This window comes from Brettanomyces bruxellensis, chromosome 4 (assembly GCF_011074885.1).
Source record: "Brettanomyces bruxellensis chromosome 4, complete sequence".
Lineage (NCBI taxonomy): Eukaryota > Fungi > Ascomycota > Pichiomycetes > Pichiales > Pichiaceae > Brettanomyces > Brettanomyces bruxellensis.
In genome coordinates, this window is record NC_054685.1 from 199,431 (window position 1) to 214,275 (window position 14,845).

At 37.0% G+C, this 14,845-nt stretch overlaps 3 protein-coding genes and 1 non-coding gene across 4 annotated transcripts; 1 reads left to right on the plus strand and 3 right to left on the minus strand.

Annotated features, from left to right (window-relative positions):
- The first annotated feature begins 1,061 nt into the window (after positions 1–1,061).
- Positions 1,062–1,133, plus strand: BRETT_001647. Its single transcript has one exon. It is a non-coding gene; the product is annotated as a tRNA-Asp (tRNA).
- A 189-nt stretch (positions 1,134–1,322) lies between these two features.
- On the minus strand, positions 1,323–3,899 carry BRETT_001648 (uncharacterized protein; the record flags this gene model as incomplete). The annotated part of the gene is made up of 1 exon (XM_041280192.1): positions 1,323–3,899. The coding sequence occupies one exon, from the start codon at positions 3,897–3,899 to the stop codon at positions 1,323–1,325; it is 2,577 nt and encodes an 858-aa protein (XP_041135075.1).
- Positions 3,900–4,613: 714 nt separating this feature from the next.
- On the minus strand, positions 4,614–6,983 carry ADE1_2 (Bifunctional purine biosynthetic protein ade1; the record flags this gene model as incomplete). Its single annotated transcript, XM_041280193.1, has 1 exon — positions 4,614–6,983. The coding sequence occupies one exon, from the start codon at positions 6,981–6,983 to the stop codon at positions 4,614–4,616; it is 2,370 nt and encodes a 789-aa protein (XP_041135076.1).
- A 5,925-nt stretch (positions 6,984–12,908) lies between these two features.
- BRETT_001650 (uncharacterized protein) lies at positions 12,909–14,120 on the minus strand (the record flags this gene model as incomplete). Its single annotated transcript, XM_041280194.1, has 1 exon — positions 12,909–14,120. One exon carries the CDS (start codon positions 14,118–14,120, stop codon positions 12,909–12,911), a length of 1,212 nt encoding a protein of 403 aa, XP_041135077.1.
- Positions 14,121–14,845: the final 725 nt, after the last annotated feature.

Sequence of the window (14,845 nt, forward strand, 5' to 3'; positions counted from 1 at the left end):
CAACAGGTTTTTGCATGATCGCGGGTTATGCTGAATTCACATAATGTGATGTTCCCAAACAGGATGGATTCCTCTTTGGCATACAATTTGTTATTGTATGAAATTGGAAGAGAAATGGAAGAAGTGTCATTCTCCATTTAATATAAATATGCGCCCTTGCCCTCCTTTGATACAGAGGCAAGGTTAGATTATGATTTAGTTATTTTTCGAGAAAGAGAGATTGGGGAGAAAGGTGATTAGATAGAATAATGAATGAATAGAATGATTCATAGAGAGCTATTGTCGGAGTTAAGAGAGACCTTGTGAGTTACTCCCGGGCTTTAGCTATCAAACTCCTTCTTTAATAGAACTAATAAGAACCTAGCAGTCGGGGAGATTCAGACAATTGTAAGGTCGGTTACCTAAGTGGGTGGATATAAATGTACCAAGTGGTCTGTGTGATAATGTTAATGCCTTTAACATTCTAACAATTGTGTATGTGTCACCATAGAAGAAAATGAATTTACTTCCTTTACTCTGTTACCATCAAAGTGGAGTCGAACTAGTTGTATTGCAAAATAGGCTATCGGGTCTCGTCCCTTCGTAGAAGAAACAAGTTATATAAAAAGAGGTAAAGTAAAGTAAAAATAAAAAGGAAAATAAAGTGAGGTAATCATACATAATAAAAAAAAAAGATTTAATTCTCAGAAACAGAATTATGATCGCGCATAATTATTTTTCTGCTGATTCCCTAACATACACAGTTAGTGCATTTTATCCAGGATTGTCTCTATTAGATATTATTCTAAATCTTCGTTATTTTAGAATAAGTTCAGATCTCAAAACAAATAAATCTAATGACATATAATAATAGATTACCTAATACTAGGTAATATTCTCATATGTCCGACAGCTATGAGATAAGAGATATGAAAGGATACGAGAAGTATCAGATAAGAATCTAATTAATCTAATATATATCTTTAGACGGATTTGGTAATCATCTAAAGAATCCTTATACTTCAGGTTATTAAAAATAATATTTTGTTACCTTCAGTCCGACCATTTACATTAAATGTAGATCTCAGATAGTTTAATGGCTAGAATTTTCGCTTGTCACGCGAGGGATCCGAGTTCAATTCTCGGTCTGAGAGTTTTTTTGGCCATTTTTTGGCCACCCCTTTCTTGCTTTGTCCAGCCATGAGGATTGATTTCCTTCTAGATCCTGGATGTACACAGCATATTTTTTGGATTAAAATTTGTTCAGACTATTACAACTCTTTATTATAATATATATCTATATTAAACTTGTTTTAAAATATTTAATAGGGTAAATTTCAACATTAGGCCAAGTCGCCGTATCTCGTGTAACGACTTGGAAGGCTGACCATTGATCTATTTGTTCGATCCCTTTGCTCTTGCTTGCGTTTTCTTCCAAAGCCAAATGTCTTAACAGACACTCCAGAATTTATGGCACTCTTTCTTGTATCTCTTCTTTGTGCCATATCCATGTACCAGTTGGCAGCAAAACCAGAAACAATGATGGCAACAATAATGAATCCCAAAATACCACCAAACCATGCGTAAGTAGTTTCATCCTGACCTGGAACATGAACATTCATTCCAAACAAACCAGTGACTAAATTCATTGGAACCAATATAGTGCCAATCATTGTAACTTTAGACAACATATCAGTGACCTGATTATTCGAATAAAAGGACTCAACTTGAAGTTGTGCCAAGTAATTCGAGTGCGACCTACTGAATATTTTTTCATAAGAAAGTAGGGACTGAAACATAGTGATTATATGATCCTGAATATCACCTAGATAGAGAGCAATATCTGCTCTTGGCTGTGCAGAATGCCCTGCCAGAGGACTACTATCCTCATGACATCTTTTGGCAAACATCTTGATAACGTCTGCCTTTCCTTGAAGTAATCTCATTAAGGTCATGACTTTCCGCCTTGATTCACCAATCCGAAAGAGCATCTCTCTGAAATCTTTCTCTTTGAACAAAAAGACCGAATCCTCTATTGCGTCAGCTTCGTACTCAATTGAATGGATAACCGGTGCAAAACCGTCAGTAATATCATCAATCATAGCATAACAAAGCCAATCTGCAGAAACATCAACATAATCTCTAAGCTGACGGACCCTTCTCCTAACACTAGCCGGATTGCTGATAGGAGAAAAATGGAAGGTCAATATTCCTTGTTGAAATACAACCATATAAACATTTATAGGCTCCAAAAAATCTTCACTCTCACTGTCGGGATCAAAAGTATGGAAACAGACAAAGTAATAAGTTCGAAAAAGCTCAACCTTTTCTCGTGCTTCTTGCATACGAATATCTTCTGCTGTTAATGGGTGAATTCCAAATGCTTTTGCAAGCATTTTCATTTCTTCATCCGTTGGGCAGATACAATCCAGCCACCACACAGAGTCTTCTGGTTCAAAAAGGGATCTTACAGGGGTACCCTTTTTCACAATAGAAGCTATATCTGCAGCATGAATCGTTTCCTCCCTGTTTGAGTTGAAGAAACTGAATCGATCAGGCACTATATCATTATCCGTGTCAGTGTTAATCGAAGAATCAAATGATGCTCTCTCCGTCGATGAGTTCAAAGTATTTTGTGTATTTGCAACTTTAATTTCCATACCCAACTTATTGTCCTCAGTATCCATTTCCTTCTCAAATTCCATAGTAGATGAGGAACTTGTGCCCATTTTTTCCTCATTTTCAGACACTTTATTTTTCAAAACCCCAGATTTTTTAGTCTTCCTGAAGCGTGGAGTATACTTTAAGGCGGCAGTACTAAATTTCTCAGAAGATGTAGTCACAGAACTTTCTCCACGTAATTTAAGTTCGTTCTCCCTCTTTGAAATTTCCTCATTTTCTAGTCTTTGCTCTGTAATAAATTCCTCTATCTCATCAAAATCAATTCCACGAATACGGACATGCTTAGGGACCATTGGAAAACAAACATCTTCTTCTGTTTCTTGTGAATCACGAGAACCATGCGAATCAACATCACTATCAGTATCACTACTTGGTGGATGTGAGGACTTCGAAGAAACATGTGAAGTTGCCCGTCCCAAATTATTCGTGGTATCAACTATTGTTACGCCAGGAACGCCAGCTTTATGTATTCCAGCAGAACCCCTTGAAGATCTGGAAAACCTTCTCACTTCGCCCTGGCTTATGCTTGGAAGAAGTATTCCACTTGGATGCGAAGCAGAATCCTTAGATTTAGAACGTAGCAACATTTTTACTTCTTCACTCATAGATTTGGATCGGTGACGCATCCCAGAAGACGGCTTCTTTTTCGGAACTCTTAAACCCCCAACTTTAGTTTCAATTTCGGATAATGGGCCCACTGACCTTGCAATCGTACCATATCTATCCTGAAATTTTGTGGCATACTCATCTTCTTCACCTTCATCATCTGTAGCGAGCATTTTACTACGAAGATCCCTCGAATTGACAGATGGGTTAAAAGGATGTGGCAAAGGGCCATCCTTACGGAATAATCTATCTCTAACCGGAGGATCCACATCCACAGAAGAACAGTGGCCTGTCATAGTATCAAGTGTACGTTCATGTACATTTTTATCATCGACCTCATCCCCTAGAAATTTGCTTGACTGCTTTGGGGAAGCACAATTACCTCGGCCTAAATATTGTTTGTTCCATTTCGGAGGAGTTAAATGCTTGTTGTGAAAACTTTTTGTTTCAACCTGATGTGGCTCATATTCATGAGCAAGCCTAGAGTTCGTCCTAACTGGAAGTGACAGACTCTGGTGCCTGTGATCATTTAAACGAGCATCTCCAATAATACTTGAGTTATTAGATGTGGCTGAAATAGAATTAACACCAGAAATTGACGATGATGCAGAATTCGAGTCAGTTGCACTCATATTAGCGTCCTAAATAAACAATACTAGCTTTCGGATTAAGATTCTCTCGATACTTGCTTTGGCTGCTTTCACTATATTGAATATAAACGGTTATGCCTTGAACTTAATTAAACGTGGTGTTCTCATTTGAATTCTGAACAATACGTATACCTCCGAATAAGCATATGTAAGATGACTCTTTAATCATAAAGAACAAATACTTTCAAGAATACTGGCAATACTTGGGCCAAACTCGAAACAAATAGCTAAATTTCTAATTCACAGAATAGAAAGAGCACCACCAAGCTTAAACGTTTGAGGGGAAAAACTTTTCCTTTGTCTGATAGCTACATAAAAATTTATCATAATTTCTAAAAGAAAGGAGAAAAAAAAATATATATATATATTTAGTTACACATTTTGTAATTGAAAAGTTGATTAACTATTATTAACTAGAAACGTGCGCTTATTGTGCATCACTACACCGGTGATATTTATTTTTCTAAAACGGTTGTTTCATATTATTTCGATAGTTTATAAATGATCCGGTCTGTTGATGAGCTGCAAGACACTAAATAAAAATTAAGTATCAAAATTAAGTAAATTTTAAGCAGCCACTTGATTATGTAGAAGCTTTTTTATGAACGAATCACACTACCATTCTAGAACTTATATCTCTAAAAGAAACACCCTTTTTTCTTCCTTAACTCATCTCACTTTATTACATGCATTTATTCAATACAATCCTTCAGCATTGTCAACAATACAGCCGACCATACCGGGCATCCGCTTCACAAGTTTACCAATTTTGTACACAGTTTCACCTGCCTTAGTCAAATTCTCAGTGACCCTTTCGACATTTATTGCTTTCACTATCACAACCATACCAACACCAAGATTGAGCGTTTTTAGAATATCTGGGATCGGGACATTACCTTCTTTGCCGAGCCACTTGAAAATCTCCGGAACCTCCCACGTGGAAATGTCAATCTTGGCTGTAACATTATCAGGCAAGGCGCGAGGAACATTTTCAATCAAACCTCCACCTGTAATGTGGGCTAAACCCAAAATTAACCCAGACTTTATTGATGGAAGAAGCTGTTTGACGTAAATTCTTGTTGGAATAAGAACTTCTCTGCCAATAGTAGACTTAGGATTCCATGGAGCAGGATCAGTGTAGCTGTAACTACTACTTTCAATTATTTTTCTCACCAATGAATAACCATTGGAATGAATACCGTTTGAAGCAATTCCAAGCAAAATGTCTCCGGCACCCATTTCGTCCGTACGAGGAAGCATTTCATCCTTCAAAACCGCACCAACAGCAGTTCCGTTAGTATCATAATGTCCAGGCGGATACATCCCAGGCATTTCTGAAGTTTCACCTCCAACCAAAGCACATCCAGCCTGTTTACAGCCATCGGCAACACCACGAACAAAACTCTGAGCGACAGGTAAATCTAAATGACCCGTTGCAAAATAATCTAAAAACATAAGAGGCTCAGCACCCTGAACGACCAAATCGTTAACATTCATTGCCACTAAATCAATTCCCACCGTGTCATGTACATCGAGAATCTGCGCAATACGAAGCTTTGTACCAACACCATCAGTTGCTCCGACAAGAAGTGTGTTATCAATATCATTGTAACCAGCAGCCTTAAGGTCGAAAAGACCACCGAAACCACCGAGTTCTGGATTTGCTCCAGGTCTAGATGTTGACTTGACCATCTTTTTAATATTTTCAACCAACTTATTACCGGCATCAACGGAGACACCTGCTGCTTCATAAGTTAAAGTATTACCGTCCACAATTTTCGAGTCAAAGGCTCTGTGAGCTATATCGTCCCTCGTGTACTTGCCTGTGAATGTAACAAAGCCAACCCCCACATATGCTTTCTTAACCGCATCCTTAAGGGTATCAGATATCGCAGTAGCAGCAATAACACGACCACCAGCGGTGACAAGAGAGCCATTAACAAGCTTTGTTCCTGCATGAAAAATGAATGTATCCTCCGGTAAAGGCTCCTTAATGGATATTTTATCTCCTTTATTATATTTCACTGGATAACCGGAAGCCGCCATGACAACCGTAGCACTTGACTTTCCTTCATAGATACTGAAGGGCACACTATCAAGACGATGCTCAACAGTGGCAATCATTAAGTCTAGAAGATCACTTTTCATCAAAGGAAGAACGGTCTGAGTTTCTGGGTCACCAAACCTCACATTATATTCTAGAACCTTAGGCTCACCTTGAGGGCTGATCATCAAACCAACAAACAAAACACCGACCATAGGATAACCATCTTTTCTCATACCATCAATACTTGGTTTCAAGATGGTCTTCTCTATTTTAGATAGAAGAGAAGGAGTAGCCAGAGGTGCAGGAGCATAGGCACCCATACCACCGGTATTAAGTCCAGTATCACCATTGCCCACGCGCTTATGGTCCTGAGCTGGTGGAAGATAGACATAAGAATAACCATCACTTATACAAAGTATAGATAACTCGTCACCTTCCAGGTATTCTTCAACCACAACTTCAGAACCTGCAGCACCAAAATTACGGTCCACCATTATCTCCTTAAGTGCTAGTAATGCTTCATCTTTATTTTCTGGAATTATGACACCTTTTCCGGCGGCGATTCCTGAAGCTTTGATAACGACCTTCGTGTTACAGTTTTGGACGTACCTTTTAGCCTCTTCATAATCAGTAAAATTCTGATAAGTAGCAGTTGGAATACCGTGCTTTTTCATGAAATCTTTTGCAAAAGCTTTGGAACCTTCCATGCGGGCTGCAGTAGAAGAAGGACCAAATGAAGGAATACCGATTTTTGCAAAAGCATCGGCAACACCATCAACAAGAGGCTGCTCAGGGCCAGGAACCACTAACTTAACATCATTTTTAAGTGCAAATGAAGTAAGCTCTGGATAGTCCGATGAAGACAATCCAATAGGAACGCAGGTAACATTTTTCATCGAGGCAATACCTCCGTTACCAGGAGCACAAAATATCTTACCAATCTTGGGTGATTGCGAAAGTTTCCAGATGAGTGCATGCTCACGACCACCTTCTCCGAGAACGAGAACATTAAACGACATCTTGCAAAATTAACAATATACTTGGTAGCAATAAGGTATAACAGAGCTGCAACACTTCCTCCAAAGGATGTCGTAAAGTCGATTTCTGTTTAGTAAATGGCTATGATGTTGTACTTATGAGAAGTAATCAGCAGAGACAATTTAAATTTGATGTACTGAATAATTTTCTGAACCAAAAAAAAAAAAAAAAAAAATAAATAACTTTCTTAATTACATCTGACTTCTCCATTTTTAGACCGGGAATGACTACAGAAAACACTTCTTCTTCTTATACTATGACTTCAAGATTAAAAATAACCAAGAAATTAATTTATATCGACGCTGATACAAATATTAAATTGTGGATCATATATATTAAACGGTATTTCTTAAAGCAGATTAGGCTTTATAAGGGACTATCCATTAAAATTTCATTGCTCTTGGCGTAACTTTAGATGAAGATGAAGTTCTTGTAAACCCCAATTTCTGTGATGTATTATCTTGCTGAGATCTATTTCTTGTAGAAATAGGCTTTTTGGGGTTCCTGTAGGAATACTTTCTTTTCACCGACGATCTATGGCTTCCTCTTGTAGATTTTCTTTTCCTAGCTCTATAATTTCCTCCATTTGAGGTCGTCCTGTTTTGATCCACTTCTTTTACCGTGGATTGCGAATTTAAGAGTGTTTCCAACTGATTTAGGGTTCCATTATCATCACTGTGAAAAAACTTAGAAGTGTTGCCTGTAGTGAGTGCCATTCTTGGCTGCTGAGATGAAATAGATGAAGCTATGACTTCGTTGGAACTGTTTCCCGCATAATCAAAATCCAACGATACTGCTGGGACTGTACTGGTGCCAAACAACTTTTCTCTCTCCTTCCTAAGATTTCCAAGAACTCTTTTAAAGACACTGAAATATTGCATCTGTGACTTCTTTAAATCATCCAGCACAGTATACTCCATTTCAGTAGATGGTAGTTTTAACGCCATGTCCTTTAAAGTGGTATCCGAAGCAATCGATGTTTCTGATGCATGAGAAAATCGGGTAGAAGCTCTTGACCTTTGAGCTCGGAGGCGCATATAGCACTCATTTACATGACTTTTCATTGCTGGATCTTCAATCGTTGTTTGTCTGGGATTTGCTGCACGATAACCAAATTTTGATATCGGTACAATCTTAGCTGCTGATTGATTTATTTCAGCAGTTCTTGTAGTATTAATACCGACAGATTCCAAATCATCAATGCTAGATGTATGCGCCTCTTTTCTTGCTTTATTAGGCCTCACACTTTTGTGCGTTCGTTTAATTTTTCGTTTACCATCAGATCCCATGTGACCTTTATTGCCAGAATCATCCATAGTTTGATTAAAAGTCATAATGACTTTTTCTCCTTTGACCAACACTTTAGAAGCATTACGTCCAAGGCGTAGATAATTTGTTGCAAAACCTGCCCTATTCATTATCGACTTTTCTTCCAAATAATAATTGTGAACTAGGTGAAAGAAAACCCTTTCGACATCCACTTTAGAAAGATTTTTTCCTATCCCGTAAAACTCATTATCTGCAAGTCCACTTTTCAAAACCTTTGCACTTCTGGAACCTTTGATGGCATCTTGAAACTGTATCATAGTGATACGAGAATTCTGAAACTGTTTTACAAGTGACATTATATTGTGAGCAAGACCGGTGACATCTTTTTTCATTTGCTTTATGGTTCCAACCCTAGCACAATTATCACATTGCTTGTGACAATTCTTTCGATCAAAGGATTCATTAAAATATTGCAAAACTTGTTGCCGTCTGCAGTCAGTAGTATTTTCACAATACTGGATAACTTGTCGAAGTTTAGCAAGATGCTGCTCTTTACTATCCCTATCTAGCTCACGATCTCGCTGTATCAAATTCTGTAATGTCATAGCATCCCTCATACTATAGTACATCAGACAATCAGAATGCTTACCATCTCTTCCCGCACGTCCTGTTTCTTGATAATAACCTTCTAAGTTTCGAGGCATCGTTAAATGAATGACAAAACGAACATCTGGTTTATCAATACCCATACCAAATGCAATCGTGGCACATATGACTTTAATCTGATCATGCTGCCAAGCCATCTGTACCCGAGAACGATCCTCCGTCGACATTCCCGCATGATAAAAATCACACTTTATTCCAAAAGCACACAACTTTTCTGACGTATGTTCACAAGAGTTCTTAGAGTGACAATATATAATTCCTGTGTAATTGGTATACTTTTTATTGATCAATTCAGCGATCCTCTGAACCGTATTCTTCTTCTTTGGGACGACACCATAATAAAGGTTAGTTCGATTAAAACTTTGTTTCAGAAATTTGGGCGAGGAAAGCTTTAAATTATGCACAATATCCAGACAGACGTGATCATTAGCTGTAGCAGTAAGGGCCATAACAGGAATGTCTGGATACTGCTCTTTGAAATAACTCAAAGCCTTATAATCTGGTCTAAAGTCATGACCCCAAGACGAAACACAATGCGCCTCATCAACAACAACTCTGGCCAATCTTCCATCTCTATGCAATTTTTCAATGGCTCTTTTACACTGACCACTGGCACTAATCATTTCAGGTGAAAAGTATACAAGGTCCAAAAAACCATTCTTGAATAAATTAAACGTTTCACGACGCACTTTAACATCAGTTCTCGAATTAAGCATTGCAGCCTTGATATGCCTATCTAACAAATGCCTAACCTGATCCTGCATTAACGAAATCAAGGGTGAGATCACAACTGTAGTACCCTTTGTCTTTCCAGAATTTACAAGAGCAGGAAGTTGATAGCAAAGAGACTTTCCTCCTCCAGTCGGCATTAAAACAAAAACATCACTACCGGAAAGGGTTGCGTTAATTGCTTCTAACTGATTTTGTCGAAAGGATTTAAGATGAAAAACGTTCGATAAAACAGAAAAAACCTCGTTTGTCCAAGGGTAAGTATTTTCTGTCATCTTTTCTGTCGATGGCTTAAGTTTGGATTCATTGTAATGATCAATCTGGTATGCGCATTCTTCTTTATTTTCCTGTTTTATAACGGTGCTTTCCACAATATTTTTTGATTCAACACCATCAATGGTGATAAAATCATCATCAGACTCATTATCATCATCATCAGCAATCTCTATGGTTTCTAACTCCCTTTCCTCATTAAGCTGGGTGAAATAATCGCTATCTGACTTTACAGCTATATCTTCTTCAGAATCATCTTCAATATCAACAGAAGGGCTATGCAAAATATCATTCTCATTCAATTCAGTCACCGGGTCTTCAATCTCTTCTACATCTGATGATTTATTAATGCCTACTGTAAATGTCCCATCACCTACGCCAACGTCAACGTCAAAGTCAACATCAACATTGTCTGTAGGATCTATATGTGTGCTGTTGACAGCATTTATGTCATTTTCTTCTTTAGCATCAACATAAGTTACATCGGCATCGGGGGAATTATTGTACCCATCAGAGACTATAAAATCGTTCAGTTCGTTTCTCTCTTGTGTGCTTAATTTGTTCTCTGTCAACCGTTCTTCAGGATCCGTCTCGCAGTTGAGTGAAGAACTATCAGGAGCTCCACAATCTTCCCCAGTTGCACCCAATTCCAGCGATGTAGAAATAGCTTTCAATGATTCTTGATGCGCAGAATCTTTTATTGCATCGGAACTATCTGCCTGAAACTTAATTTCTGACAAAGCAGACCTTTCACAGTTGATCTTAGCATTAAGCACATTATCTTTTGCATTTTGGATTTTTTTGTTAATAACTTTAACATCTGCATCATTTTCCGATTTTGATGATAATGCACGACACATATTACAATAAAGAGAACCTAAAGCTTCTAGTGAATCAATAAAACCATATAGATGGCTCACTAATCTCTGAAGTTCAGAATTTGCAAGATTGGATGTATTTTCATGCCTAAGATGCAAAGAAGGATAATCAAGATTAGTGTCATCTGAATTGATATATTTACTTCCATCATCCTGCTTCCCTGGAGATACGAGAATACCTTTATGATCAGGTTTTTCTCTCCGACTTGCCAAAAGTGCTTCAAGTTCATCATCATCATCATCACTGAAAAAGTCATCATCACCTTCACTGTTATTTATCACCTCATTATCATCAAATTGTTCCGCAATATTACCATGTGTTGCATTTAGATTGACTTGCCTCCCACTTTCATTGACTTTTAGATGCTTCGTTGATTCATTTCTCTCGCTCAAAACGTCGCCATTTCTCTTCTTAGGCAAAATTTTATCACTATCTCCCGTAAGATCAATAAAATGCTTCGAATCCGATTTTGAAGGAACGTCCTTCAGTGACAAGGCTGCTTTTTGCATTAGCTTTGTAATTTCCAGCTGATCATCGCTTTTTGAAACAGACCTCTGAAATGTATTATGCAATTCTGGCTGTGTTAATCTCATTGCTTGTTCAATAGAAGAGGATGTACAATCATTTGATTTCTGCGTACTGGTTTTAACAGAGTTCATTGTTCCATTGCCAAAGGTTCTAGCATGTTTTGATAGTTCGCCCACTGCATCGGAAGATACTCCATCCTTACTGGTATCTAAAACTACCGATTCATGATTATTGTCTGGTTGATTATCAAAAACATCATCTGATTCAAGATCAATTATCAAATTATTTGGTATATCGTCAACGGATAATCGAATATTAAATTCATTTGAATGACCATATTTTGCAATTTGTTCTTCAGTAAGCTTAGGAAGTATAGGAAGCTTTCCTGGTATAAACGGTCGACAATTCCGTATCCAAGAAATTTCTTCCTTAATATTTGTAATCATTAGACGGGACTGTGAACATCAGATAATGTTGATGTTTAGATGCCAAAAGAAGCACCAAATAGATTAGCTATGTACAGTTCCGAAGGGTAAAAAATTGTTAAACCGTGTTGAATGAAGATGTGACGCGAATAAGGGCGAGCGAAAAAGTAAACACATCAAACACCAAAATGTACAATAGGTGAAAAATTAAAAATAATGAAGACAACCACAAACATTACTAGACGTTAAGATAAATCTACCCATTACACAATTCACTATAAAAAACTCTCTTCAATCATTAATGCTAAACACATTTGGCGACAAGAAAAAACATACCTATATACCCTTATACATATTAGATCAGATCCTCAGTTCCACCAACCCTCCTCTCAAGAAGCCCAGGTTCAAAGTTAATATACTTTCCACGAACAAACACAAAACACAAACCTTTTTCTTACAAAAATTCTAAATAACAAATCAAACCCTTGCTTTGACACTTAGAAAAATGAAGAAAAAAAGGGCGTCAGAAACCGAAAAGTGTAATAGTAACGACACCCAGCTCATAAGAAACAAAGCCCAGATAAATCTGAGACTAAATTCTCGTAATAGAGCCAAGACGATCTAACGTCTTCAGAATTGCCAAAAATAAATTGTAACTAATAAGATAACTTCCGAAGAAGTTATTTCAGCTGTTACACTGAAAAGAACAGATACTACACATGATCTAAGCCAAAAGGCAAAGAGATCTTAGAGAAAGGAAAAATTTCAAAAGAAAAAAATATGCGCATTGTGGCATGGTAAAGTCTTCAAAAATGAGGAAGACCGTGAGTATTTATAGCAAGAGGAAGGAAACAGAAAAAAAAAATTTTACCCAGCGGGCGGGCGCAAAGGAACAATTATTATTCAGAATTATGAAAACTGAATCAATGAAATTGATTTTCAAAACACTAGAAAATACCATCGTTACAAGCGATGCCATATTATAATAACTCTATGAAATGCATACCATCAAAATAAAAAGAGGATAGTACTTATGAAAGCCATATAAATCACCAATTTATTCATGCGATTGGCATAAGAAGTGATTTACGAGTTTCTTTTCTTACTAGGTCACAGACCGTAGTCCCAATCGATTTTTCACACCTCACTATCTTCAAAGTTTTCGTAGTCATCAACATTGCTACGTTTGGGTTCGATATTATCCATGCTTTGATTGTTTCCCTCATCATCCGATTCGTTAAAATTTGAAACTTCACCATCATCAGAACTCTCCAATTCGTTATCGTCCATCATTGTACTTGAAACTCTTGGAATAAACTGCTGGCAATCTCCATCATATGGCTTGCAGAATAATACTGGCTTTCCACAGCGTAAACAGTTCCAATGAGTACCATCATCAGAAACTTTATCAACCAAAACTCCCCCATTGAGCTCGTTATAGTCGTCCAACTTATTTATGATACAATAGTAGCAATACAAGTGTCCGCAGTTGGTAATATATGGATTTGTGACTAAATTATCCTCTATCGAGACATCTTCTCCATTATGCAAATTCTCCGAACTCTTTTTGTAGCATATTGCACAACAGGCTTGAGGAAGGAAACGATGAATATTATTGCTTCCATCTATCATTGTCTTCTTTGTATACTTATTAATATGAAATATACTCTTTAAACTTATCAAAAACTTTTTAATTGAAATCAACGGAAGAGTAAATGCTAAGAATTCGGTCAGCGTGTTCCAGACAAGCTGACGATCTTGAAATTCATAAGATATAGCCTCAGGATTTGATGCCAAAGACACCTCTGTATTTGATATAGGAATGTACGACACTTTTAATATCCTGTCCATCAAGCTTGGAAACTTTCCGTTCAAAAGGAAAGTAACAAAATTAGCAAGAGAGAGAATAGCATAATATTTGTTAAGCTGTCGAACTAGTTTACCTAAAGATTTGATCAGTGATCTTTCAGTAAGATTTGGTGCGTTGAGTTCTAATTCGGAAGAATACAACTGCTTTTCGAACCTGGAATATAAATATGAACCAACAATTGATGATAGAAGAAACAACTTTCGAAGTTTTGATATATTCTGCCTATATGGAGCACCTAAATCATGAAGTGTTAAATTCTGTAATCGAAGACCATACGTGTTACCTTTGCTCCAAATAGTTGATTTGAAAAGGAAAAGTTTCAATATCAGTTCGAGTTCCAAAGCGAATCTAGTTCCAAATTTTTGTATATTAATAGGTAATTTGGAATCTCCAAATGCGACTGATAACTTTGAATTTAGAGTTTTAAGAAGCTCTATATCCAACGACAATGCATCTAGTTGAAGCACCTTGTTCGGCATTTTGATATTAAAAAAAAAACACCTATTTAACATACTTTTGGCATATGAGAGAAATACCACAATCACATTGCAAATATTGGACCAGTAGACATTCACAGAAACGATTTTCAAAATATCATTTTATATCTAGCTTCCATATAAGAATCATCGAAGATTTTTTAGCGGTCGATAATTTTTTTTGAACACGGTGCGAAGACAGGCAACGAACGCTAATACCTGGAAGTTCAATTCTGGTATTATTAAGTCAATCACTACTCTAATCCTTGAATTACGTATACCAGTAAAAATGTATTGTTGGTGAAGCTGAAATAGTGCTTAAAAAAAAGTCATTTGATATCAGGTCTTTAGTCTAGGATATTTTACAAAATTTCTTTCCTTGGAAGTAGACGTTCACTAGTGAAAATCTATCTACGTATCCAGTATATGTATGACCCACAGTTACACCGAAAGAATGCGCTACGTTGTTTCATGTCCAGAAAACCTCATTTGAGAATATTCATAACCTGAATAAATCAGAGGAGGGAACAAGGACCAAAACGTATTGTCGTTTTTTGAATTCCAACAGAAATAAAGAATGATATTCTACAATAAATTATAGCGGATTTTTGAAAGAGCTTTGCTATCCCTTAACTGTGTAATAATGACAGCAACTTCTAAGTGTATCTGTATAACAGTTAATATGGAATTGCAATCCAACAACGATTTTTTTTGCAAATAAATTATGA